At 46.3% G+C, this 26,630-nt stretch overlaps 1 protein-coding gene across 1 annotated transcript in view; it reads left to right on the top strand.

Annotated features, from left to right (window-relative positions):
- Nucleotides 1-3,286: 3,286 nt before the first annotated feature.
- Nucleotides 3,287-26,630, top strand: part of odad2 (outer dynein arm docking complex subunit 2) — a 40,612-nt gene continuing 17,268 nt past the window's right edge. The window contains exons 1-9 of the mRNA XM_080515146.1: nt 3,287-3,315; nt 3,747-3,900; nt 10,834-10,980; nt 11,680-11,889; nt 15,515-15,748; nt 16,679-16,789; nt 16,896-17,050; nt 24,478-24,658; nt 24,752-24,813. Coding sequence (XP_080371272.1) covers nt 3,766-3,900; nt 10,834-10,980; nt 11,680-11,889; nt 15,515-15,748; nt 16,679-16,789; nt 16,896-17,050; nt 24,478-24,658; nt 24,752-24,813 — 1,235 coding nt within the window. The 5' untranslated portion in view covers nt 3,287-3,315; nt 3,747-3,765. The remainder of the gene's footprint in view (nt 3,316-3,746; nt 3,901-10,833; nt 10,981-11,679; nt 11,890-15,514; nt 15,749-16,678; nt 16,790-16,895; nt 17,051-24,477; nt 24,659-24,751; nt 24,814-26,630) is intronic.

Genomic DNA, 26,630 nt, shown 5'->3' with positions numbered 1-26,630 from the left:
TCGCCATATCAGATCGATGGGTGTGGTTCTCTCTTAACAACAAGGGCAGTTTGAAGTCGCTCAATCGCTCAAGAGAGCGTGTCCTCGAATTGTTTGAATTTCAACCACGCACAGGAAGAACATGCACATTCTGCTCGGTAAAGGATGAATGGAGGCAGTGTATTCTTGATGTGACCAGAACCGCGGGTTCACTGTGCCGGCGTGGCCAACACCGTGTCAGAAATGAATATGGATCATAAGAGAGGAGGCGCCATTGCGGAAGATGCCTGGAAAATCCAGCGCAGGGCTCCGCGAGCAGTAACAAATGAACACCGGGATGATTGTTTAATTTAATAGAGATCGTTCTGGAGGAATTGTGCAAGCGGATTAAGCCGAACTGCGACAATCCAAACTTTTACCGTTTAAATTCTCCTCCATTTTCCTCGCTCTTCAAGCTCTTTGTCCTCCCCCGACAGCACGATTTCGCAGTCGGAGCGCTTCCATCAACACAAAGGGCCCGGCATGTGGAACCGGTTGACGGGGAGGAACGGGGCCAAGCCCGGAGGTCTGACGAGCAACGGGAAAAGAATGTGCATGAGAGGGCGAGACGACGACACGCGCCGAACGAGGCGGGCGGCGGGAAGAAATACGAGCCGTGTCCAAGGTGGAGGAATCTCGGCCTCCTGTCTGCGGGCGGGTACGTGACGATTCCCACCCCCTTTCGCAAAAAAAAAAAAAAAAAAAGGACGGGTCCTGAAATACCGCCGGGCGCGTTCGCGCCAAGCGCGCCCGCCATCTCGCCCGTGGAGCAGATGAAGCGTCGGTCGACGGCGGATGCCAGGCCGGCGCCACATGTGCTCGGCGGCTCCGCCGGCAGTTGCGCGTTATAAAGAGACGCTTGTATGGGTTAGAAACTTTCGGGGGGAAAGTGCGAGTATTCCTCAATACGCAACGATCTGACTTAAGGGGTAGCCTCAAAGTATGGAAACCCCACTCCCTCTAATTACAGAACCATGACTTGGGGAGGGGGGGGAGGGGGGGGGAGGGGGGGGATTCCCATCGAGATCTGTCACATATGGTGTTTGATTGATAAATAGATCTCTCGAGAGCTGAGCTTTTGCAGATGTACCTCATGATCAGTCCACCCATTTGAGAGGGAATTGGATCAGGATGAGGGCCTCTGGGTTGCTTTAAAAGAAAATGCCTTTTGAACCCTTGTCTCCAATTGTTAAGTAATGATTATGTTTGGGGAAAAAAATAACAGTTTTGAAAATGGAAGTTGGCATAATGACTCCGACTTCTCGTCCCGACAGAGAGTCGGAGGAAAAGAAAGCCGGCAGGAGCCCCGGAGAGGAGAAGAAAAGGGCGAGGGCGGGAGCCAGGAGCAAGACGAAGGCGGAGTTTTCGGCGTCTTCGCTGCCGGGACACGTTTCCTCGCTCAAGATGTAAGCGTACCGATCGTCGGGTTTCGTGTCTTCGTTGGTATCAGAAGGAAGGTCTAAAGAAGTTGGGATTAGCGAGTTGGGTTCCATTGAGAATACAGGCCACAGAATCCAACTTCAAGTAAAGGTAGAACTCTTCTGCTTCCACGGCGAAGACAGAACCACGTTAGCAACGCCTGATAGCAGTGACGTGATGCGGCTGAGTATCAAAACAGTTCGGGAAACGTTGTCTGACACACAGAGACAAACACTCACATTCAAAACTGTGGCCAATTTAAGATTTATTTAATTGCAGATCGTTCAAGAGGAGAGTAGAGGCACAGAGCTGTAAACTGTTATTAGGCAAGTGAGTGTTATATCACTTTTATGCACATTTTCTCAACTTATAGCTTTAATATATTTGCGTTGTGACGTAATGAGGGACGGCGCGTCCTCAGGAATTCAACATCCGACATCAAGGTGTGCTTAGTTATCTCTTTAAAAAAAAGGAGATCTGAGTGAAGAGAAAATTTATAAAAAATTATAAAATAAATTACAGCACACGTGAAATTGTAAAGGCATCGGGTCGCGATCAAATTACCAAACGTCTTGCTAGAAAAAGTCCACGTTGTCGAGAGAAACGTGTGAAACGGGTTGAAAATGTCGCGGAATAACGGGAAACATTTCTTTAGTTTTCAGCTTTATTAACATTTTGGATTGAGTGAGATTTGCCGCAGCTGTGGGGAAATGAAATTAATCGTCAGAAATACAACTTTCCGAATAATAATGTGCCCATCAGCTTTGGGCTGCATTGCAGGGAGTTCGTCTCCATTTTGCTTTTATTCAGAGTTTAGACAAGGTTATATTTATTTTTATAGCACCGTTCAGAAACAAGGCAATTAACAGAGGTTTACAGAGTAATTTAATACATCAAAGGTGATCAACAATCTTAATATTTCGCGACTAAGATGATAAAATTAAAACAATTCTATTAGGAAAGGTAGAAATAAAGTAAAAACTTTTAATGGAAAGCCTGAGCAAATAATGTAGTTTTAAGTTCTGGTTTAAAGCAGCAGGAAAGTTTGTTCCACAGGTGAAGCTGCTTCACCTGGTCTCTTCTGAATCTGGGATCAGATTCTTATTAACCTCTTCCTGAAGACCTCGGGGGGTCTGGATGTTTCATATTCTAGTAAATCTGCGAGGTATTTAGGCCCAGGACGTCGGTCGTGGAACTTTTTTCCTCCCTCTTTGTTCCGACAGAGATCTCAAACGCAACAATCAGAGCGAAGTGTTCGGAGAAAAAAAAAGGGGGGGGTGGAAGTCGACGTGGCCAAGTGTCTCTCCCGACTCGCCCGGGGAAGAAAACATGAAAATAATCAGGTGTGAAGAATGGCAGAGAGTCTCTCCCCCGGCGGAGACGGAATAAAACACTGGAGCAGTTTTATTGATACCGGTGCCGTTCGCCGGGTGCCATGAGCGGTGGATATTGGGTGTCGCTTCAGCTGGGGTTGAAGTCTGTAGTGGAAACATTGCTCACATTGTTCTGTACAAGAGCCTAACGTCAACCCCCCACCCCCCCCCCCCACCTCCCCTCCTTCTCTTGGCAGTTACACGCCGTTCAGCTGTCTGCATACTCCGACCTGCCAATGTACACAGGCCGCGAGGTGCAGCGAGTCAACAAAGCTTGATTGTGGCCCCCCCCCCCCCCATTTTCTTCGCTGATAGCCCGGGAGTGCGTTCACTCAGTCACGCTCATCACCTCACACCCACGTCGGACGCCGCCGGTGCCAGCAGTTTTGTAGGAAAGAGAAAAAGGAAAATAGTCGTTTATCGCGCCGCATCCTGGAAATCACTCCCCGATATCGGCTGACTCCCCTCCGACGATGCTGCGCTCCCCTGGAAATGCCATTTGCACGTACGTGCGGACGCCCCCCCCCCCCCCACACACACACATTTGATCGTGGACCAAATTTCATTGCTCCGCTGTGCCCAATTTACGTGACGCGAAGTTTTAAGAAGCCATCTGCGGTTCGGCGCGTCGCCGTCGTCTCGTGACGCCGTTGCGGCCGCCGTATTCTCCCGTCGAGGAAGTTCAAACCCGAAACTGTCGGACTTCTTAGCGGGGGCTCCTCGTGTGGGACGGCCCGGCTGCTTTTCCCATCCAGAAAAAAAAAAAAACGTCGGAAAAAAAGCCATCGAGCGACGTCGAATTCCATCCCCTTCTTTTTGTCTGGATTTGTATTGTCTGTCTCGAAAAACCTGCATCCCACTGTCCTCTGTCTGCTCTGTTTATCCCCCCCCCCCCATACACCCTACACCCCCCCCCCCCCTTCCTTCCTCCCTCAGTAAGTCCTCAGCCGGAGCCATGCCAGGGGAAGGTTTCAGCTCCGGCTCCAGCGAGAGCGACGAGGAAGAGGAGCAGCCAGAGCGCCGTCCGGAGAGCAACACTGACCTGCCTCCGGAATACTGGCAGATCCAGAAGCTGGTCAAGTACCTCAAGGTATGACAACGCCCCCCCCCCCCCCCCCCCCTCCTCACCGGTGGACAAGTCCAACAGGCCGCAGCTACAGAAAACCTGTCGACCATGCAGGGATTTTTTTTGGACGCTGACCCGAATCAGCAGTCCATTTTCTAAATCCCCGTCAGAAGTGAAGTGTGTGGAAAATCACATTTAGCCGGGAAAACTCCGTATCACCGCAGGTAATTTTCCGATGACATAATCCCCGAAACCTGCCTTTGTACCGCCTCCCGAACGGAGTCACGTCCAGCTGACAGAATTGTGTAGGTCGCCCCCCCCAACCCCCCCCCCCCCCCCACGCCACGCTCCCGTTTGGAAGCGCTGCTCGCACAGGAAGACGGTGTCGTTGAAGTGGTTGGCTGGTGCCGGTGGATTCCTGGTTCCTGACACGGGGCCCGGCGAGCCAAAGGAAAAAAAATCAAAAAAATCAAAAATAAAATAAAAGATCCGTCTGATGGCAGCAGCTGTACGCGCTGTTCTACCCACACCGCAGTGCCTGTGACGAGGCCCGACGGGGCATATGGTGAATATTAATGTGTCAAAACACGGAAGGCCGACCCAGACTGGCTGGGAATACCTCCGACCACTTGACTTCAGATGATCACCGCTCCTCCCGTCAGGCGCTACCCATTATCTCTCTATCTGGACTGCGTCACGCCGACGGCTCCCGCGGGGGGAAAAAAACCCACAATTTTTCCTTCATTTCGACAGGAATCCGCTTTGTCGCGCGCTGCTAAGCTATCCCATTTTATTTTACCTTCTCAAAATGCCATTCCGCTTGTTATTTCAGTGAGTAATATTATATAATTTCACTTTTTTTTTTTTTTTTTTTTACCCTCTGCGGGATTTCCTCCTCTTACTAATTTGGCTTTTGAGTTCCAAGTAAATCTTTTATAGGGAAGTTCAAGTATTTTTAGCTTTGAAAGTAGATTGTAATGGAAGGAAATTCCCACTCTGGTGCCTTTCCAGACTAAAAAAAAGATGTTAATGATACGAAAAACAAGAATTGAGATAGGGGAGGAAACAAAACAAGACATTGGTTTGTGTATTTTGTACTTTTCAGTGTGTGTGTGTGTGTGTGTGTGTGTGTGTGTGTGTGTGTGTGTGTGTTCCCGCCTCTACAAGATGCGGCGGTGCCGTAACCAACGCGCCCCAGCCGTCTTCTATCTGTCTGGAAACCACACGGCGCAGTTATTTATGGGGGGGGGGTTTTGTCCAGTAGTCATTTTATAATATCGTTACCATCAGACGCTGAAACTCACCGTGAGCCAAGTTAAATATCTGTTTTATTTTAGGAGGAGATCTTTCCTCCCCCCTCCTCCTCCTCCTCCTCCTCCTCCTCCTCCTTCACCCCTCACACTATAGACAGCCGTTTGTACTCGAGGAAGTTTAACACGTTCATAAAGCGACACATGGACGCTCTGTTTTGTGTTTTAAATGGTATTTATATACCACATTTTGATATTTGCCCAAATGGGTTTTTTCTTTTTGCTACGTGTTTGTTTTTTAAAATGCCCGTACGATTGGGGAAGCTGCACATATTATGAGTGTAACACATCCAGCAGGATGCAGATTGAGGCGTGCCTGTGTGTGTGTGTGTGTGTGTGTGTGTGTGTGTGTGTGTGTGTGTGGGCACGTCCGTCTCCGTAACACACTGACATGGAAAAGGAGCCTCGGCATAATTTTGCAGGCCCGGTTCCAGCCCGCGACGCCGTGCGCCCTGCAGATACGACCGCACGGTTACAGCATGGGTCTGCAGTGGATTGTGGAAACGAGGCGAACTGAGGAACAACTGTGCCGGGTGGGGGGGGCGAGGGGTCACCCGGCGAGTCACGACTAAACAACATTAAACGGCTTCACATGGTAAATTTAGCAAGCGCGCCAAGAAATATAATTTGAGGATTTTTTTGCCCGCGTTTAAATAAAGCCGGAGCGCAGCAGCTGCTGTCAGTTAGTGGCTCTCTAAACACAAAACAATTTTTATATTCTCACAGATATAAATATTTTGTCTGATGTACAATATGTTACCAGTTAGCAGGTAAACAAAGTCAGAAAATTTGCCCTGTAAACATTTTCATAATTGGCCCCCTTTTTTTTTTTTAACTCCCCCCTCAAGCAAAGTCAATTTTCTTCTTCTCTAAAGGGAAAGACGGATCTGTTAACCCCAGATCAAGCTTTTTAACGGCAGCTAAAAAAGTGTCACAAAGCTGGAGAGGATTTTAAAAAATAGATAGAATTACAATGAAAGGTGATTTCTTTACATAGATGTTGAGAGTGATAAATAAAATCTGTCGTCGAAATATTGTCTTATGAGGAAATATTCCAATTTATGTGTAACAGCTCCAAAAATACACGTCTCTTCTTCTTTTTTTTATTTTAATTTAAAAAAAAATGTTTTGATGGTGTCTATTGTGTTGCAGTGTTATCAGACCATGCTGATCCTCCCTTAGAATCCTCATTAAAGTTGCCCTCCCTCTGCTGGCCAGTCCCGGTACTGCCGCTCTCCCCTCCCCTCCTCTCCTCTCCTCTCCTCTCCTCTCCTCTCCTCTCCTCTCCTCTCCTCTCCTCTCCTCTCCCCTCCTCTCCTCCTCCTCTCCAGAGAGTCATCCTTCTTAATTGCGGCACTAAAGACTAATCCAGTCTCCGGCGTGCACGATGCCAGTACCAGCTCGTTTTCCCCAACAGAAGTCGACCCGCACCTAATTAAGTCGCGCTGTGAGGAGTTAAGCACTTTTAATACCGAAAACATTTACTCTTTAAGTGCTCGTAATGCCGAATCCCTCTAACGGGCCTAATTGCTGCGTCCCCGCGAGTCGAGAAACTTTTCAACTGCACGGGCCCGACTAGACGTTTGCTCAGCGTGTTGTTTACGACTGCCAGACCTATTAAACGATCAAGTTTTACATTATAGGAGATCCCATGTCCAGAATGCAGCAAAAAAAAAAAAGGAGTGTTAATCATTAATTGCGTCCCTACAGAAGGTTTTCCACGCCAGGAGTTTGAAATTTGCTCTTGCCGTTAGTTGCTCCTGCAGACGAGTGTGAGAAGTCCTGCGTCCTCTGTGCCGCCGCCTCTGCCAAGACACAACACTCCTCTCTTCCACTGAGCTCTGCGTCCACACACTCTCTCTTTTTAAGTATCCAAAGCCCTGCAGCTAATCTGCAGGGCTGGCAGCGTCCCTCGCAGGCGCGATCGGACCGAAGGCGAAGGTGCCTGAGGTCACCGGGGAAAATCTCCGGCGGCCCCGTTGACCCGGCGGCCCGCTTGTGGGGGAAAAAAACAACACCGGAATAAGACGTCCATCCTGTTTCCCGAAGCTCCGACAACCTGCAGCCAACGGCGTCTTTATGTGGAGTTTGTATCCATGCTGGCTCAGTTAGTACAGTCCTTTAATTATACAGCATGATTTCTTATCGTCACGTTTTCGCGCGCAATCGTTCGCGCAGCAAATGTGGTGCAGGGTGGGACAAACGCGTCAAACACGAGGACACTTCTGGACATCGCGGACCCCGACAGAACCACAGTCGGTTGCTTTAATGCAGTGTTTTCAACCATTTTTGAGCCAAGGGACACTTTTTTCTTTGTAAAAATCTCAAGGCACACCATCACCTGAAAATGTAAAAAAAATTGGAAACTCTGCAGCCTCTATTAACAATCTAAAGTCATTCTCAGCAAAGTTTTATCAACATGAATCAAGTAAATACAGAAAAAATTTCCCAATTTCTTAGAAGATAGACAAACACCAACATGTCTAGTTCGGAGTTCAAATCCTTTTCAAAAACTTCTCCATCACCGTCACTGACACAGTACTTTGATACAAGATGGTAGCAGCCGCAGGTGGTGGAGGTTAACGACACTGACGTCTGTCAGTTTCGATTTCACCGGCACACCCCAACGTCTTGTCTCAAAGCGCTGTGCCGCCTATTGCCTGTATCTACTGGCGAAGAGTATTTATAGATGATTACACTGCTCTCACAGCCGACAACGGCTGTGAGAGCAAATGTTTTTTTTAGAAAAAAATGTCAAATTGGATAATTTCCCACGGCACACCTGACTAGATCTCGCGGAAACGGCACAGTGGTTGAAAAACACTGCTTTAACGTACAAAATGTAAAGGTTCTACTGGCACTGTTCTAACACTCAAGGTAGAATTGGGTTGAATGTGACTCTGACACCCCTTGATTCAGGTCTGTGCCTCCACCTTTCAGTGTTTCCCTTTGCCCCCGTTGGGTATTTTTGTGTATCTTTGTGTACTCCGGCTTCCTCCCGCACGTCCCACGTCCAGCGCCACTCGTATCGCGGCTCTCAGAAGTCTCCCGGTGGTTCCTGCTTCTCGTTTGTTGTGCCAGCAAAGGAGGGGGAGGATGAGTACCAGGGGGGCACAATTACGGGCCTTTGCGGAATGGCGGACGCTCAACCACTTCCAGCCGGACCTTGATCAAATAAATGAAACGCTCATCGACAGTCGTGGACGGAGGCTCTGCCGGGGGCTTCGGGAGGTTGTGGGGAGGACGGGATCGGGCCGTGGCGTCGGAAGGGAAGATGTTTGTTGTTGTGTTTGACCTGTGAGGGACGTTGTTTTTAAACCAGGACAAGCTGAGACGGTGATCCCGGCTTGAACTTCGCCGGGATTGAAAGTGGGCGAGTGAAACCTTCTGAAAGCCATTAAAATGATTGCTCCCAAAGTATTGTTGGACGAGACCCTAGTATATGTTGAGTCGACTTACATAGGTCCGGTTCACATCAGTTCAAGGTTTATGGCGCAGACAGAAGGAAACCCTGTTGTCTTTGGCGACGCCTAATCTCCTCTGAAGTGGAATTTCAAGGTTGACGGCTTTTGGATTTGAGTAAAACATCTTCACACTGGCCTCCGACGGCTTTAAACTTTTATTTTTCCAAGATAAAGTGTGATGATTATATGGATTCATTGACGGCTCTTTCTCTCTCTGTCTCTCTCTCTCTCTCTATCTTTCCCTCTCGATATTTCACATCTTGACCTCGTGCCCGACGCTTGTTCCGACGTGAACCAGTCGAACCCGACACACGAAAGGACACTGTTCAGCCGCACTTCCAAGCTGCAGTTATTAAACTACTTGAACCGCTCTCAAGTCCTTGTTCGGGAGATCGACTGGTGGCTGAATTCGATCCATGTTGAGCATCTGCCCCCACTGTTGCCTGGAGAGAGAGAGAGATAGAGAGAGCGAGAGAGAGAGAGAGAGAGAGTCTCGGAGATCTTTCGCCATAAAAGTTGGTCAGATGTTGTCAATGTTTTAAAGAATGTCGACAATCCTTCAAGAGCGAAGCTGACAAAAATGAAAGCATATGATCTGTTTTCTGTTCCCCCAGCTATCACTCACATAGCTTCTTCTTTCTTTTTTTTTTTCTTTTCTTTTTGGAGGGGGGGGGGGGGGGGGTTGTTTTTACAAGGTACGAAGCCACGCCGGCCACGTCCCTTTGAAGAGCGAGAACGGAGGAGACAAAGGAAGCGGTAGATCCAGTGCTGTTAATGGGCAAATGGTTCACATTTTGAGTCCGGCGTCACGATATGGAGAACACATGTGGCCGTTCTCCCGCTGCGCCGGAGCGCTGCTCCGCGAGGGAGATATGATCAAACACCACTCGAGACTGCGGTACAGGCCCAACGCTGATGAGCCCCCCCCCCCCCCCCCCCTCCAACAGCTGCACGAAACGCATTATTGGCACGGCCTTCGCGCAATATAGCGACGGGCTATTTTCTACTTATAGCAGCCGTGAGCAGGACGCGATACATTCTGGTGCTCGGCTGATATAATCTATGTCGGACGGTCCCTGAAGTCTGAAGTCGTTTGTTGAAGCGTGCGGCTAATAGCGGCCCCCGTGAAGCTGGGAACGGTCAAAGCGGCCTTGGATCGGGTGAAAATGAGGATCTCGTCTGCGGCGGGTTTTTTTTTTTCACCCCGGCGCAAACAAAGAAGGGAATAACATCTGATTGTTCGCCCGCCAGATGATTCTGGAGCCGACGTTTCGGTGTCGCATATCAAAGCCGTGGCACATGTCTGGTATTACGACGGCTAACCGTTCCGTTCCTGTGCCACGAACTTCTGTTTTTTTTTCTGACTACTGATTTCTTTTTTTTTTTCCCCCCCCTTCCGTCTGATTAAAACCAGTTGCATGTCAACAAAGTTGGTTAAGCAATTACATATCATACAAAGTAAAACAAAAAAATGTAGCTGTGTGCCTAACTAGTGTTTTAACCAGAAGACTTTGGGAACTGGATGCAGCCGTTTGTTTTTCCCGGAACAGTTTATCGCAGATCCCTTGTATCGTAATGGCCTTTAATGGAGGAACTGTTCACTCTCATAGTGCAGGACGGAGTCAAGCGCAAGGCTTTGGCCCGAGTTGAATAGCCCGCCAGTTGAATCGTTGGGTTGATGCTCTAAGTGCTATAATCATCTGTCCGCTATGAGAACATATTGCGGATTCATGTATATTGTCTCATAACCGAATTTCAATTGCAGCTGCGATTGAAAATAGTCCTAATAACATCTTTAAGGCCAGAAGTTTATGGGCCGTGCGGTTTTAAAAATGATTAAAAGCAACTGTCAAAACAGAATCGGGTCCTTTGAAACTCCTCATTCGATTTTGCCGTTCTGTGCTCACAGTTGTTGTTTTTTTTAATGTTCTGGTTTCTGGCCTCCAGAGCTCAGTCTTGTTCTAGCATGTAATGTCTCTCTACCACCATAAAGCTAAACATGTACAGTACTGTGGCGTAAACAAAACAACCCCAGCAGGGTTACGCATGGTGGAGGGAGGGGGGGGGGGTTATAAACCTCCACCCTCTTCCAAATGTCTGCTCCCGGTTCAATTTTCTCTCCCTCTCTTTACTTTTGTTTGGCATCATTGTTTTCTCTGGGGTTTTTTTCCCTTCTTTTTCAGGGAGGCAACCAGACGGGCACCGTGCTCACCCTCTGCATCATAATGGACTTCAATCTGACGCAGGAGACCTGCCAACTGGCCATCCGGGACGTCGGCGGCCTCGAAGTCCTCGTTAACCTCCTGGACACGGATGAAGTCAAATGCAAAGTTGAGTTGGCCGTTGCCAGAGCCGGACCTGGACCGGGCCCCGCTGGGCACGAACAACAGCCGGCCGTGTGCCAGCCTGTAAAGACACGGGGTTGCAATTATCCTCCAGTTCGCTTCGAGGGGTCATATTATGCTGGATTCGCTTTCTAGTAGTTTTCCTGCAGTAATTTGTGTCCCTCCACCTGGAGTGACGCCTCAGAAGTGAAGAAAGTGTGTCCTCTCTCTCTCCCTGGCTTGTTCCAGGTTTTAAAAAGTGTGTTGCTCCAAGCAGCCAATCAGAAATCAAACCCTATATAGTGTCATCGGGGGGGGGGTTTAGCCAATCACAGTCAAGGTAGGCTCCTCCCACAATCTAGGCAGCTCTGCTCTGGCACATGGCACCACAAGAGGAAGTACTTCCTTCCTCTTAGCCATAGATGGGCGTGTGTGGGTGGAGCCAGTCCAGCTCACACAGACACAGCAGATTCTGAATGTAGCTCCGAGGATCTAATATTCAAATGGAGGAGAATCAATGAGAAGCGAGAAACTTTGAATTCAAGGTTTTTGGACCAATGAGACCACGTGAAAGTGTCGAAAAGCTCAATAATCTGACTTTTTTGGCAATTTTTTTTGTCCAGTCTGCCGTCAGCGAACGTCGACAAAACCCTCCTTTCGGCGCCGTCGCCTCCCTTTGCTCAACTCGCTCATTTCTGTCGTCAGATCGGCTCTCTGAAAATCATCAAGACAATCAGCGACAACGTGCAAATCCGCCGGACCATCGTGGACATGGGGGGCCTGCAGACCATCGTCAAGTTCCTGGACTCGCCGGTGAAGGACCTGAAGGCCTTGGCGGCCGAGACCATCGCCAACTTGGCCAGGTTCTGCAGAGCGCGGCGGACCGTGCGGCAGTACGGCGGCATCAAGAAGCTGGTGGGTTGATTCATTGTCGATTAATCACTACTTGCTCTTTCATTTCTCTTTTCTATCTTCTCTCTCTATTTTCAACCAACTCACTGTGTGGAACTCATATTCTAGCTCATTTTCATCAATGGCCGCCATCATAGTTGGGGTTTTTTTTTTTACCGGTTGTAACTTTAAAGTTAAATAACTCTAGATATTTGTGTAAAAATACATTTCTCCGCGAGTAAGACGTGGGCATTTTGAATAAACCTCTCGATTCAGCACCTCAAGTATCAAAGAGCAGAAAGAAAGAGACCATGTCAACATGTTGCACTGCGACTGCACTCTGCCTTTTTAAATGTGGGAGAATTTAATGTTTTCCTTGGAGGCTAAATGTAGCTCAGCTCAGTCAGATGTGTTTTCGGATGACATTCTGGCCGCAACATGTTTTTGATTTTCAGCCCATGAATGTTGCTTCTCAGTAATTCATTTTGGTATTTTAAAAATAAATCTATTTTAACTCAATTACTTACTACCAAAACCGGATAGTGTCGTTTTGATGGGTACAAAGTCATCATGTATTTTAATATATGCAGTTTATTGCTAATTCTGGACTTTTAAAGGATCGAATGTGAATTATCTGAGGATAGGAGAAGCTTTTTAAACATTTCGACTGTGTTTTGCACCAGAAGGTTCCATTAGAATTTGCTTCAAATTGAGACTGTAGTCATTTTCTGTCGTAATGGTTTGGTTTTATGAACATATGCGTATTTAGTACATACACTAAAGCTACACATTCAGTGCTTTCTGATTGCTTTTTTTTCAAGGTTCAAGGGGGGGGGGGGGTCATGCATGATTGAATTGCATCAAATGATCCCGGAGCCCTGATCTGTCAGCGCTGGCACCACTGGAATAGAGTTTCCATGAATACAGCTTGATGTTCATGCGTGTGTCGGCTCGTTTGCGATTCGGCGCAAACCTTTCGGCGCTCGACCACAGACACCTTGGAAACTTGGAAGAAAAGAAGTTAAAAGAAAACAACAGCACGGCGTCTCACTCCGACGAGATCCTGACATACATTCAAGCCTTTTTAAAACGTGTAGAAGTCGTGCAAATCAATTAGACATTCATGCTGGATGCCAGACGGTGGCCCAACCTTTTTTTTCCTCTGCTTCTTCTTCTTCTTCTTCTTCTTCTTCTTCTTCTTCTTCTTCTTCTTCTTCTTCTTCTTCTTCTTCTTCTTCTTCTTCTTCTTCTTCTCTATAGTTCTTCTTCTTCTCTATAGTTCTTCTTCTTCTTCTTCTCTATAGTTCTTCTTCCTCTCTATAGTTCTTCTTCTTCTTCTTCTCTATAGTTCTTCTTCTTCTTCTTCTCTATAGTTCTTCTTCCTCTCTATAGTTCTTCTTCTTCTTCTTCTCTATAGTTCTTCTTCTCTATAGTTCTTCTTCTTCTTCTCTATAGTTCTTCTTCTTCTTCTTCTTCTCTATAGTTCTTCTTCTTCTTCTTCTACTCTATAGTTCTTCTTCTCTATAGATCTTCTTCTCTATAGTTCTTCTTCTTCTTCTTCTCTATAGTTCTTCTTCCTCTCTACAGTTCTTCTTCTCTATAGTTCTTCTTCTTCTTCTTCTTCTCTATAGTTCTTCTTCTTCTTCTTCTTCTCTATAGTTCTTCTTCTTCTTCTTCTACTCTATAGTTCTTCTTCTCTATAGATCTTCTTCTTCTCTACAGTTCTTCTTCTTCTTCTTCTTCTCTATAGTTCTTCTTCTCTATAGTTCTTCTTCCTCTCTACAGTTCTTCTTCTTCTTCTTCTCTATAGTTCTTCTTCTCTATAGTTCTTCTTCTTCTTCTCTATAGTTCTTCTTCTTCTTCTTCTCTATAGTTCTTCTTCTCTATAGTTCTTCTTCTTCTTCTCTATAGTTCTTCTTCTTCTTCTTCTCTATAGTTCTTCTTCTCTATAGTTCTTCTTCTTCTTCTCTATAGTTCTTCTTCTTCTTCTTCTCTATAGTTCTTCTTCTCTATAGTTCTTCTTCTTCTTCTCTATAGTTCTTCTTCTTCTTCTTCTACTCTATAGTTCTTCTTCTCTATAGATCTTCTTCTTCTCTATAGTTCTTCTTCTTCTTCTTCTCTATAGTTCTTCTTCTTCTTCTCTATAGTTTTTCTTCTTCTTCTTCTCTATAGTTCTTCTCTATAGTTCTTCTTCTTCTTCTTCTCTATAGTTCTTCCTCTCTATAGTTCTTCTTCTTCTTCTTCTCTATAGTTCTTCTTCTCTATAGTTCTTCTTCTTCTTCTCTATAGTTCTTCTTCTTCTTCTCTATAGTTCTTCTTCTTCTTCTCTATAGTTCTTCTTCTTCTTCTTCTCTATAGTTCTTCTTCTTCTTCTTCTCTATAGTTCTTCTTCTTCTTCTCTATAGTTCTTCTTCTCTATAGTTCTTCTTCTTCTTCTTCTCTATAGTTCTTCTTCTTCTTCTTCTTCTTCTTCTTCTTCTTCCTCCCCGAGAGCTGTGTCGTGGGCGCCTGCAGAAAGCAGATAGAATGTCTCCTGCCTCCTCTGACCTGCATTCATGTTTGTTGACAGAAGGACCTGTGATTAAAGCCTCCGAGCCTTGTATATTTTCCCCGGGCCCCGAGTCGGATGTTCTCGTGTGCGAGTCCACTCACGGAGGCAGATTGATTTCACGCCGTGCATGGGAGACCACCTTTGAACTGCGCGGTGTGTCGTAATAGCTTCGCTCTGCTCTGGCTCAGCGGGCCGGGAGCCGCGGATCAGAACCCCCGAACGACGGCCACGGAAGCGTCTCGGGCCTGAACGTCAACATCCATCCCGACGGTTTTCCACTGCCGGCATCTCTGGCGTTTTCGTCCTCGCAAGACTCGGTGGTAATAGAATTTTAATTACGCCCTTAATCATGGCCAAAAAAAACGTGCCGTTCCCATCTGGAGCCATCCATTATCGCACCCGGTCCTGCGAGCGGGGCGTTTGTGTTGAGCTCTTGGATTCATGGCAGGTTCACCGAGTTTTCTGCCGCCGCGCATGCACGTACGTTCAGGAGTCCAAACTTCAGATTCAGATTCAGATTCACTTTATTGATCCCTTGCGATGACTCCCTCGGGGAAATTCGAGTTCCAGCAGCTTTAACAGGACAAGGAACAGCACACAGAGAGCAAAGAATAGAAAAAGAAATAAAGTAGGATAAGCCCAAAAGAATAAAATCAAATGATAAAATAAGATAAATAATTATGTACGATATGACGTAGACTCTTCACTAACCTTAACGGAGTAGAAATAGCGAAAAGAATACGAACTCCAAATAAAATATAAAGTGACAGGTGACATTAAAAATACAGTGTGATTACAGTCAGGCGACTGAGTTGGGTAGCGTAGCTGCTACTTCCCTTCCGTCCTCTGACTCCTCTGACCCCTCAGACCCCCCCCCCCCCGAGTGAGGAGTTGTACAGCTTGATGGCCTGACAAAGGAGTTCTTTAGTCTGTTTGTACGACATTTCGGGGAGTAGCAGTCTGTCACTAATCAGGCTCCTCTGGTTGCTGATAACGGCGTGCAGAGGGTGGCTGGTATCCCGGTATCGTCCACAATGTCCAGCAGTTTGTTCGTCACACCGCCACATTGACCGCCACATCGACGTTGCGTCTCGCCAGGTGAAGCTGCTGGACTGCGTCCCCCATTCGGCCGACCTGACGGCGGAGCAGGAGAAGGACGTGGAGGTGGCCCGCTGCGGCGCCCTGGCGCTCTGGAGCTGCAGCAGGAGCGCCAGGAACAAGGAGGCCATCCGCAGGGCCGGCGGCGTCCCCCTGCTGGGACGCCTGCTCAAGTCTCCGCACGAGAACATGCTCATCCCCGTGGTGGGGACCCTGCAGGAGTGTGCCTCCGAGGTGAGGGGGGGGGGGGGGGGCTGTCTGTCTGACGCACCAACACCACTTTGTTTAAGGACGAGCACAAGCCCGTACCTTTGCACGCCGACGCTTAAAGTCCCAGTGAAATGTAAAACACTACTTTGCAAAAAACGATAGTTGGGGTTCTACTTCTAAGGTTCCTCCGACTCTGCCCCACCACTGTTGTCGCATAACAAAGTTATTTGAATTTTGAATCTCCGGCCGACGAAGTCGGGGGAATCCTTCTTCGTGACATCACGAGTTGTGCAGATCTCCATCTGTTGTGTTTATATCGGCTTGTTTCCTCTTAAATATCAAAGTTTTTACAGTGTTTTGAAGTTATAGTCGGCGTTTTATGAGCCTTGATGAAAGATTGAGCCTGGAAGAGACCGAGAGAGGAGAAAAGGAGCACGGGCGGCGGGAGCCGCTAGCTCGCGCGGCTGGCGGCTAGCGGGAGTATGACCCATTCTGTGTCTTCTTCATCAATCACTGGGTTTGAAATGATGATGATGATGAAATATCGTTAAATTCAGCCTCTTCGTCGTCAAAACTCTGATCCTCCATAATGTAAACACAACTTGGGCGTGTGCACAACTCGTGACATCACTCTATTATTGTCAGAAGCTCCGCCCAGCAGAGGAAATAGCGCCGTTTATCGGCTATTTTCTCGCAGATTGCCGTGTTTTAACATTTTACCCTTCGGCCAGTTAGCATGAAAAAATGTCCCGAGAAGCGACAGCCAGAGTGTTTTGGAGGTGGAATTTTCTTGTAGCGTCGCTGCTGTATGAGCCCCGAAACGCTTTAGCGCGTAAGCACGTAGTACGACTCCCAAGTAAAACCTCCCCCGAGCCACTGAGCAGTTAAAACTAATGAGCGACGTTGCGCTAACCCCGCCGCTTCAAATCTCCCCGGCGACGTTGTGAGCTGCAGGAAAGCTACAGGCTCGCCATCCAGTCTGAGGGCATGATCCAGGATTTGGTGAAAAACCTCAGCAGCGCCGACGAGGAGCTGCAGATGCACTGCGCCAGCGCCATCTTCAAGGTGACCCGCCTGCAGAACGCTTCCAGACTCTCCAACTGCTTCTTGTTTATCAATATGTTTGCGAGAACAGAATCCGTCTCGACGTGGACTCTTGTTTGTGCTTCAGTGTGCGGAAGACAAGCAGACCCGGGACTTGGTGCGTCAATACAAAGGCCTGAAGCCTCTGGTGTCGCTGCTGGGCAGAGCGGACAACAAGCGGCTTCTGGCCGCCGCCGCCGGAGCCGTTTGGAAGTGTTCCATCAGCCCCGAGAACGTGGTCAAGTACGACAGTCGCTTCGTTATTTGGTCACTCGTCTCACGATACAAGAGTTTCAATCTGTTGTCGTACGTTGGATGCAAAGGGATGACTTTCAGTTCAGTTTTTTTGGAAAATAAACATCACGCTTCATGCATTTTTTATGTTGAATTTTGAATTTTTCAACTGAAAAGTTTAATTTTTAATGTACTTTAGCTGTTTGAAACTCGTTTTATCCAGTTTTGTCATAATTACAGGTTCGGTCCACTTCTCAAACACACAGATTAACTAGTTTGAAGCCAAAACGAGATGTTTTTTGTTGTTTTTTTCCAGCTTTTCACACAATTAGTGTCTTTTTTTTATTGAAAATTAGAGTTACAGTTACGGTTATTATTATTATTTTTTTTAATTTAAACTTTATTTTTAAATGTTGAGAAAAATACAGTTGTTACAAAGTCATTCTCTTAGTCACAATATCAGCAGTCTGCGATCACAGATTTTTCCATTCTCAGTATTTTTTTTTTTTACGAACAAGAACAAGGGATACACTTTTATAGCAGGGAACAGAGTACAGTTGTGATGGAAAGTGACACAATTAAAAGGAAAAGAAAAACACCATGATAAACACTGTTTCAGTCACAGATCGTCGAAATTCCAAACTTCCAGTTGTTGTGACGTATCGACATACAAAGTCCATTTTGACCATTTCTTTGAGAATTTGTACGTTTGCAGGTGAATTGAAGACGTCAGCCTCTCCATCTGAAAGATATCATTTACAACAGCCATCCAGTTTTCTCGGCTCGGTCGGGTGGGGAGGAACCAGATGAGTTTCTCATTTCTTTTCCTGGATTTCCGAAGCGGGGAAACTCGACATTTATCATCCGCGGTGAAAAACATTTAATGACTCTCAGTGTAAATGAAACATCAATAGCATGTACGTCTAAACTCTCTCCAGCTGATGCTTTTTTACCAACACAGCTGCACGATATCAACACATCAATGGCCATAATCTTTATTTCTTCTTCTATTATTCTTTTTCTTTCGTGCCTGTTGCGTGCATGAGCATCGCCATGCCATCATATGTGACTTTTACTGGATGCGGTGGCGGTTCTCGCTCGTTCCGGACGAGCTGCGTCACTTTTTCCGCTCGCGATCTTCCCCCCCCCCTCGTATCTCCGCTTCCCTTTCTTTTTTTTTTTAACCGTCGTGTCTGGTTGAAGTGATTATTTGCTGTAAAAGTGTAAAGTTTTCGTACGGTTTCCTTCGGCGCTGATCTTTTTACGAGGCTGTTTTGCTTTGCGATTTTTTTTTTTTTTTTTTTTTTTCCTTCCCCGCCCGTTAACAGAGGGTCGAGCGAACGAGCCGACTTTCTCGACGGTCTGAACCAAAACGTGGGCCACGCTGAAAGAATCAGCCTGCAGATTGTGATTTTCTAATGGCAGACGACGGCGACCTTTAATCATCCTTCATGTAAGGCAGCGGTTTATTTAAGTGTCATTCAGCCAGGGGGGGGGTTTGGGGGGGGGGGGGGGGGGGGGGGGGTTCGTCTGCCGTGACATTTCTGGAAGGGATTTATGACTTGTGCTTCAGCGTCAGATGAGTTTTGACTCCGTAATTTCCCCTCTAAAATAAATAATGCCCAGAACCCGTGCCCTGGCAGCCTCATGCAGTTCCACCAGTGAAAAAAAAGAGTGACTTAACCGTATTTATTTTCTTCTTCATGCACGAGGCCAACAGTGCAATATATATATATATATAGCCCACATGCATGGATTTAATACCTTAGTAACATACTTGGCAATTCAAACCCTTCAACTCCCAAAGTCGCCAATAAACTAATGAGGCATTGTCCGTTTTGATTTCTACTGCGTGGAGACTGTGAGGTTTACGGTCCTTAAAGCCTTTTAAATTGCAGCGGATTTCCAAGAAATAACAAGGAGAAGGACTCGGTAGCAACTCGCGCCGATCTCTCCTCACTCCATAGATCACAAGTGACAGGATGATATCCTACATTTAAGGTCTATGTTAAATCCTCCCGACTGGAACTGAGCGTCTGCTGCCACATCCAGTTAAGTGAGGATTCCTTCAGCGCGGGGCCGGCAGCGCGACAGCGGCCTTGCTTTAAAGTGAGGACGGGCAGATCTGTGTCTCCTTAGAGCGCGTCGTGAAATCAAGTACGGTAGCCTGGCTGTTACTCAGTGGATCAACCCCCCCCCCCCCCCCCCCCGCTTCTTGTAACCCACATGGAAAGAACCTATACGAGGATATATGCGCATATATGAAACCTATAAGCAGTTTATATGCACATATCTGCGTGTATATGCCACATATAGGTAAAATTGAGGTGCATATATGTGAATATACAGGCCATATAGGTCTCCTGTACTGCTTCTTTATTTCCACATATATATAGCCTATATCTCACTTTGGCAGCTGTCATACATTATCAAGGCAATAACTAAGAACTAACTAAAAAACATTTATACAAGAAGAACATATAGGTGCATATATGCACACATATATACGTGCATATATGTACCTATATAGGTACCTGTATGCACGTATATATGTACATATATGTGCATTTAGGTACATCTAATATAGGAAAATGGCCAATTTTATATATGTCACATATATCAAAACCTATATTAAAACATATATGTTTATATAGGTTCTTTTCATGTGGGAAAACCCACACAGGCCAAAAACATGATTAAGAAACCAACAAGAGTAACGTCCAGGTCTGCTCTAGTTTGATCCCCCCCCCTTACCCTTTCGATGCACACCATGTTGGGAACGTTACCTTAAAAAAAGCAATTAGTTATAGTTACTCACTACTAGTTCCAAAATGTAAGTAATGAAGAGTTAGTAATTGAATTACTCTATAATAAAAGTAACTGAATACCAAGAAAAGTAACTATTTCCGTTACTGTTAAAAAAAAAGTTGCTATATATCAAAAAATTCGGATTTTCCCCTATTAATTAGTAAATAACAGTGTTTTTAAACCATTTTTGAGCCAAGGAACACTTTTTTCTTTGGAAAAATCTCGAGGCACACCGCCACCCGAAAATGTAAAAACTTTTAAACTCTGTAGCCTCTATTAACAATATAAAGTCTTTCTCATCAAAGTTGTATCAACAGGAATCAAATAAATACAGAAAAAATGTTCTTGACTCCCTCAGTGTGAAACCTGGACCTGATGGATGAAGAGCTGAGATCCTGGTTTTCAAAAACTTCTCCATCACTGTCACTGACACAGTACTTTGATACAAGATGGTAGCAGGAGGTGGAGATGAACCACACTGACGTCTGTCACTTTACATTTCACCGGCAAAGTTCTGTGCTGCCCTCTAGTGGTGAAGAGTATTTATACATGATTACTCTGGAACACACTGAGGCTGTGAGAGCAAATGTGTTTTTTATTAAAAAAATGTGAAATTGGATAATTTCCCACGGCTCAGCTGACGAGATCTCGCGGAAACACCAGTGTGCCGCGGCGCAGTGGTTGAAAAACACTGGTATATAAGGTTGGTGTTGTGGTTCCTGGATTTTTCTGGGATGCTCAAAGAATATTGTCCGTTTTATACAAGAATTGGTTATTTTAGTTAAAAAATAAATAAATTCTTCTTCCTCCCTGCTGGTAAAACAAGTAATATGGCAGCTCAACACACGCTTAATGGCCTGTCACACCGTTGCTCTGTGGAGCCGCTGATAATGGCGGCAATAGACATAATTATGACGACGCCATTAATCACGCCCGAGCCACGTTTAGTGACACGTCATTTACAAACACTTTCGCTCGTCTCTAAGCTTTTAAAAGTCACGGCGCTATCTCAGAGAGACTGCATTATGAATAAAGTGCTCATTTTGTGGGTTTCCCCCCCCCCGCGCCCCGTTGGGTGTGAAGGAAGGTGAAATTGGCCCTCCTCTCCGGGAGGAAGCCGGCGCGATGCTCGGCAAACGTTTTTAATGCCCACTTGAATGTGTAAGCGGATCTGTTTTCTCGGGCTCTCTCGGGCTTATTTGAATCACTTAAAATGTCTAGGTCAGGCAAAAAAAAAAAAAAAAAAAAGAAGAAGAGAAGCAGCTTGGAACGGAGGGGCCGAGCCATTACTGTCAGGACGGAGCGGCGGCTAATGGTAACGGGGTTTTAAGGGGCATGCGCTCGTTTCAGAATCAATCACGAGCCGAGCGCTGGACCGAAATGAAAATCATTTTTGGAATATATATCTTTTTTTTGCAATAATGGCAGGCAGAGAGTGGACCTTCTTTTTTTCTTTTTTTTTCTCCCTCTCTCTATTTTCTCCTCGCTCTTTCCTTTCACTGAGTTCACGGTCAAATGAAAAAGGCCACAACAGGGTTTTTTTTTCCCTCTCTTTTATGTGACTGATGGTTTGTGTGGTCTGGACAGTATAGTCCTGGTGGGGGGGGGGGGGGTGCATTCAAGACAGGTAGCTGCACATGTTAGCCATTTTTTTTTTTAGCAATGGCTAGAAATATAATTACACTCATAACACGAGGGGTGTTTGTTTAAAGGCCACATTGTCACAAGCTTGTGTTTTTCATAGGACTTCCATTATACCTGGGCCAAGGCCAGTGTGTGTGTGTGTGTGTGTGTGTGTGTGTGTGTGTGTGTGTGTGTGTGTGTGTGTGTGTGTGTGTGTGTCTGGGGGGGGGACCTCAGCAGCGCTGGAAACACAGGGACAGTATTTAGTGCAGGTTTATAGATGCGTCGTCATGCAGTCCTCTGGAGTCTGTAGGTGTTACGGACACAGAATAAATAAAATAAATAAATAAATGTTTTTTTAACAAAAGAGCGGCTTTGCAATGGAAAAGCGACGGCGGCCAAGTCTCGGGAGCTGCGTTTGAGTAATGTTTGAGGTCGAGATTGCGAGGCTCGACTTCACCTCGCCTCCAGCCCCCGCCATGTGCGAAATATCTCTAAAATGACATCTTAACCCCCCCCCTACTCAGAAAGGTTGTGTTGTGTCTGCTGCTCTTAAAGAACCTGAGGAAATCCAAGATTTCTTTAAAAAAATTTGCCATTTGCTTTGGAGGTTTGGCCGGATTAGAGCCTCTTGTGAAGTGTTTTCACTAAATATGAGGGAAAAAAACCAACTATTTTTTTAAAGCTCATCTTTATTTGGTATGAGAATATATTAAGTTGCAGTTCAATGTGGCAAATGAGACATTTAAATTAAATAATAATAACTGGACAGACTCATTTTTAGTCTTTGCAAACAATGCTGGTTTACTGTATATTAGATATTTGGAAAAGAAGAGTAAATAAATTGTGTTAAAAGCTGGAAAATGGCTGGATAGAGAAAGTTGAACCAGGTTAAATGGATAAATGGAGCTAACATAGTGAGAAACATTAGAATTTCCCCTCCAAAAACAAACAAACAAAAAAAAGCAAATTAATGCAATACAAGGTCCCGTTTTTTTGTTTGTAAATGCAAGTTATATACCGATAGAAACTAATTTAATCTGATGAAACGTGGCCAGGACTTCTCTTTTACTCGCCGCCGCGCAGCATTGAATCTTTCCGCACTCAGCCGGATGTGTGACGAGTGCGGACGGATAGAGAGGAAAGGAAAATGCAGACAATCAATCATTAAAAAAAAAAAAGAAAGAAAAGAAAAGAAAGAAAAGTGCCTTACAGAAGCTGTGGTTCCGTCACACGGCCTTTCAGAGGCTTCCAGTATTGTGCAGCCTTCTGTAACGACACTCTCGTAATTACCTCACCGGGCCCCCGCCTAACAAAAATAGACATGACTGGATGTTCATTTATCAAACGTGCGATGACTACATAATTCTGCCGGTGACGCTCCGGCGATGACACAGGCGAGCCATTGTTGTTGGTTTTTTTTGGGGTGGGGGGGTTTCGCGATATGGTGAATTTCTCCGATGTTAACTTTGGCATGTGCCTCCGTTCATTAGCAGTGTTTTCACTCGCAAGAATAGGCCGCCTCCCGATGGACGGCGACCAAGAAACCAAATGACCTTGGCCCTCGACAATGGCCCGGCGGGGGCCGGCGGTGCCAGCAACCGTAACTGTGAATAAAAAAAACAGTGGCGGGACTCAAACTGTACATCAGAGGTTCTGTTGAGGTTTTTTTTTTTCTCCTCTGCGAAAACCGCATTATATCCCTTTTAAATGTTTACTGTAGTTTACCACTCCGTCGCACTGGCAAACAAGTCAGACTCACGGCTAAAGAGGGAGGAGCGGCGTCCAAAGCCACAGCAAAGCCTCGGGTGATGCAAAGTAAGTACCGGGGACAAACTGCGAGGAGCCGTGGGAAAAGTTGCCGGCAGAAGCGGCTGCGGAACCCGTCCGGCGCTTATGTGGCCGACTTGTACCTGTGGATCAAGGGCTTCTCGGGCTTCTGCACAATGCACAACTGAGAGTCGGCGATTTAGCGTCTGAATTAATGTAATAATGTAGTAATGAAAGTCACATTTTGTTCTTTTCTTCTGCGAGGTGCTTCTATTTATCGAATAATACCGCTGAGTAAACGTTATAATACTTTGAAGAATCATTGCGCTTCGGTCTTTTATGCAGACTGCAACCGTCAGAAGCTTTTATTTTGACACACTACAGCGTGTCACCGTGGCAGGACGACGTCAAACACGGTCATGACAACTTAATTATTATTATTCATAATAAGAATAATAACAACAACAACACCATTATTATTATTATTATTATTATTATTATTATTATTCATAATAATTATAATAATGGTGTTGTTGTTGTTATTCTTATTATTCTTATTTATTGTTGTGTTTTTTTCTATTTTTGTGTTTTAGTAAACCCAGTTAGTTTACTTTAGTTTATTAAGTTGTCATGACCGTGACTGACGAGTCTTGTGTGTTTGATGTCGTCCTGCCATGGTAACACGCTGTAGTGTGTCAAAATAAAAGCTTTTGACAGTTGCATTATTATTATTATTCATAATAATAATAATAATAATATAGCACTTGTTTGTGAGTGAAAGTACAGTTGTTCAAAAAGTGCTTTCACAGTAAAAACACACAAACATTAAAAAAAAAAAAAAGTCAGACGAGACGTGACGAGACAAGCATGAAATGAAACGACACACAAAAATTACAGATGGCAACACCCCAGAGGCCTGGGCGGCTAAAAACCGAGAACATAATATAGAATAAATGGGGCATAATTTGGAGTAAAAAAAAATCAATGGAACATAAAAACAAGTTAAAAAATAAAGGTGAACGTCACATAAAAGAAAGTCTGTAAAGGTGAGAGGCATTTAATACTGTGACGCTAATATGAACCACAATGATGACATTTAAGCTCCAACAACCTCCAACAGTTAAAAAAACACACCTTTTCAAGAAAATGTTTTTTAAAAAATCCTATTTTGTGTTTTTTATCTGGTGGTCACTCGTCTTTGATGTGTCACTTGTCTTTGATGTTTCCCGCCGAAGGTTCCAGGAGTTCATGTCTCTGGAGACGCTGGTCCGCCTGCTGAGCGACCAGCCCGAGGAGGTGCTGGTGAACGTGGCGGGGGCGCTGGGGGAGTTCGCCCAGGCGCCCGCCAACAGAGCCGCCATCCGCCGGTGCGGCGGCATCAAGCCGCTGGTGAACCTGCTCACCGGAACCAACCAGGTGGGTTTGATGTATCCGTGTTCTATTTTTTTTTTTTTCAATAACGCCTTCCCGGGACTGATCTCACGGTTGTGCCTCTTGTCGTTTCGCCAGGCGCTGCTCGTCAACGTCACCAAGGCGGTGGGCGCCTGTGCGACGGATAAAGAAAACATGGCGTGAGTCACACAGCAAGGTTTTGAAAGCTACGTCCGTTTACGCGGGTCAGTTCTGAAATCGAAGGCCACGAGTTGGCGCTGTTGGTTGTTTTTGTGACGGAATCAAACAGACATGCTGGTATGTGCAGGAAAAAAAACTGTTCCGTGTGGCAACGTTTTGGAAAAGTTTTGCTTTCGTGGTTTTAAACTTAACAAGCAAAAAACAACGCGACAGAAGTTTCAAAAGGTTGTCAAAACGTCGCCGTGGAAACGGGGCCTCAGACTCCCGACGTCGAGGGAAAACCTCCCAACCTTTGCCGCCTTTGCTTCCCCCCTCCGTTCGCCCGACGCTTCGCCTTCCTAAAATAAGCTCGCCGTCCTCGCGGGACGATCTCCAAACACGTCTTCATCTCGACGTCACTCGGTTTCCCGCCACACGAGCACACGTGTCATTAACCTGTCGCCGGGCCGACGCTTATAAAGTTAAAATTTACCGCTCGTTGAACGTGCGAGGGCGCAGGTAGCCGGATCTCTTTTATCCCCCCCCCCCCTCCCCCCTCCCTCCTCCCGGCTTAATGACAGATTATAAAAGCTTTGTTTATTGTACCTGCTGTGTTAAATATGGTTGTGGTTGAATTCCCGGTGTTTTACTGTGACTGTTGCGGTCGGCGTCAGGAGCTGGGCTGGTCGGACCGGCATACCTCACGCCCTACCCCCTCGTGCAAGGCTGCATGGGAAAACAAGTCCAGAGCTTTCTTCTTCTTTCTTCTTCTTTCTTTCTCTCTCTCTCCTCCAACACTGCAGAAGACTTCCAGCTGTGCCTCATTGCCTTTTACAAGGCCGCTGTGGACGACGAGAGGCCTCTTCGTTAGCACTGGACACCAAAACGCCGCGTCGCAGCCTTTTCATTGTTTGCAACGATTGTTTGTGAGCGAATCAGAAAACTGCAGTCAGCAACTGTGGGTGAACTTCACACAGTCGGCGGTGGGGGAGGGGTGGGGGGAGGAGGGGTGGGGGGAGGAGGGGTGGGGGGGGTTAGAGGGGTGGATGTTTCTCCATGTTTGAACATGCTCTCCATGTTTTCTCACGATATGAATATTTCGGTCAGCTTTCACACGTCGCCGTCGACACAAAGATTTCATTTCATGTTGCAGCGGTGAGTTATTTTGAGAGCCCCCCCCACCCTCCCCCGTTATGTGTTAAGTTTGCCGAGCAATTAGCATAACTTGTGGGGGTTTGATTGCTTCCCGTTCCACCGCCGAAACACAAGCCGGGGCCTGTTTTCTGAACGGACGGCGTTTTTTGGGGCAAACGAAGGTACGCGCGACGCCGCGCGTACGTCGGCCTTACGGCACTCCCGTCAGTTAGCGTGACTTCATGCACTCGAAACGCCACCTTCTGTTCGCCGCCGCCATCATTCTCTCGCCCCCCCCCCCTCCCCCGGCTCAGCTCATCCACAACTGACAGCGATCGCTTTCAAGTTCCTCGTGAAAAACTCTTTCAAGTTTCTTGTGAAAAACTCGCATGCTTCCTTTCCTTCCCAGCCAGCGGGCGGCGTGCGGTCGATGACATAGCGCTTCCTCCACGCCGTCCCGTGTAGCTACACGGGCGAACACAACGTTGTTTAACGCCTCTCAGGTCCGCGGTCTCCTCCGCTAATCCATCACTGTCGTCCGCCGCTACGTCGCTAATCTGTTTCATACCTGCCTCTCGCGGGTGGAAGACGGAGCTGTTCTGGCCGACGATGTGACGCTCTCGCGGTTTTTTTTTTTGTGTGTGTGTTTTTGGAGGGGTTTTTTTTTTTCGGCCCCTGGATTTTAAGAGGCCCCCGCAGACCC

The sequence above is a fragment of the Blennius ocellaris genome, assembly GCF_963422515.1.
Source record: "Blennius ocellaris genome assembly, chromosome: 19".
NCBI classification, from domain to species: Eukaryota; Metazoa; Chordata; class Actinopteri; order Blenniiformes; family Blenniidae; genus Blennius; species Blennius ocellaris.
The sequence above is the reverse complement of the archived record's forward strand: the minus strand, read 5'-3'. Positions and strand labels throughout refer to the sequence as shown.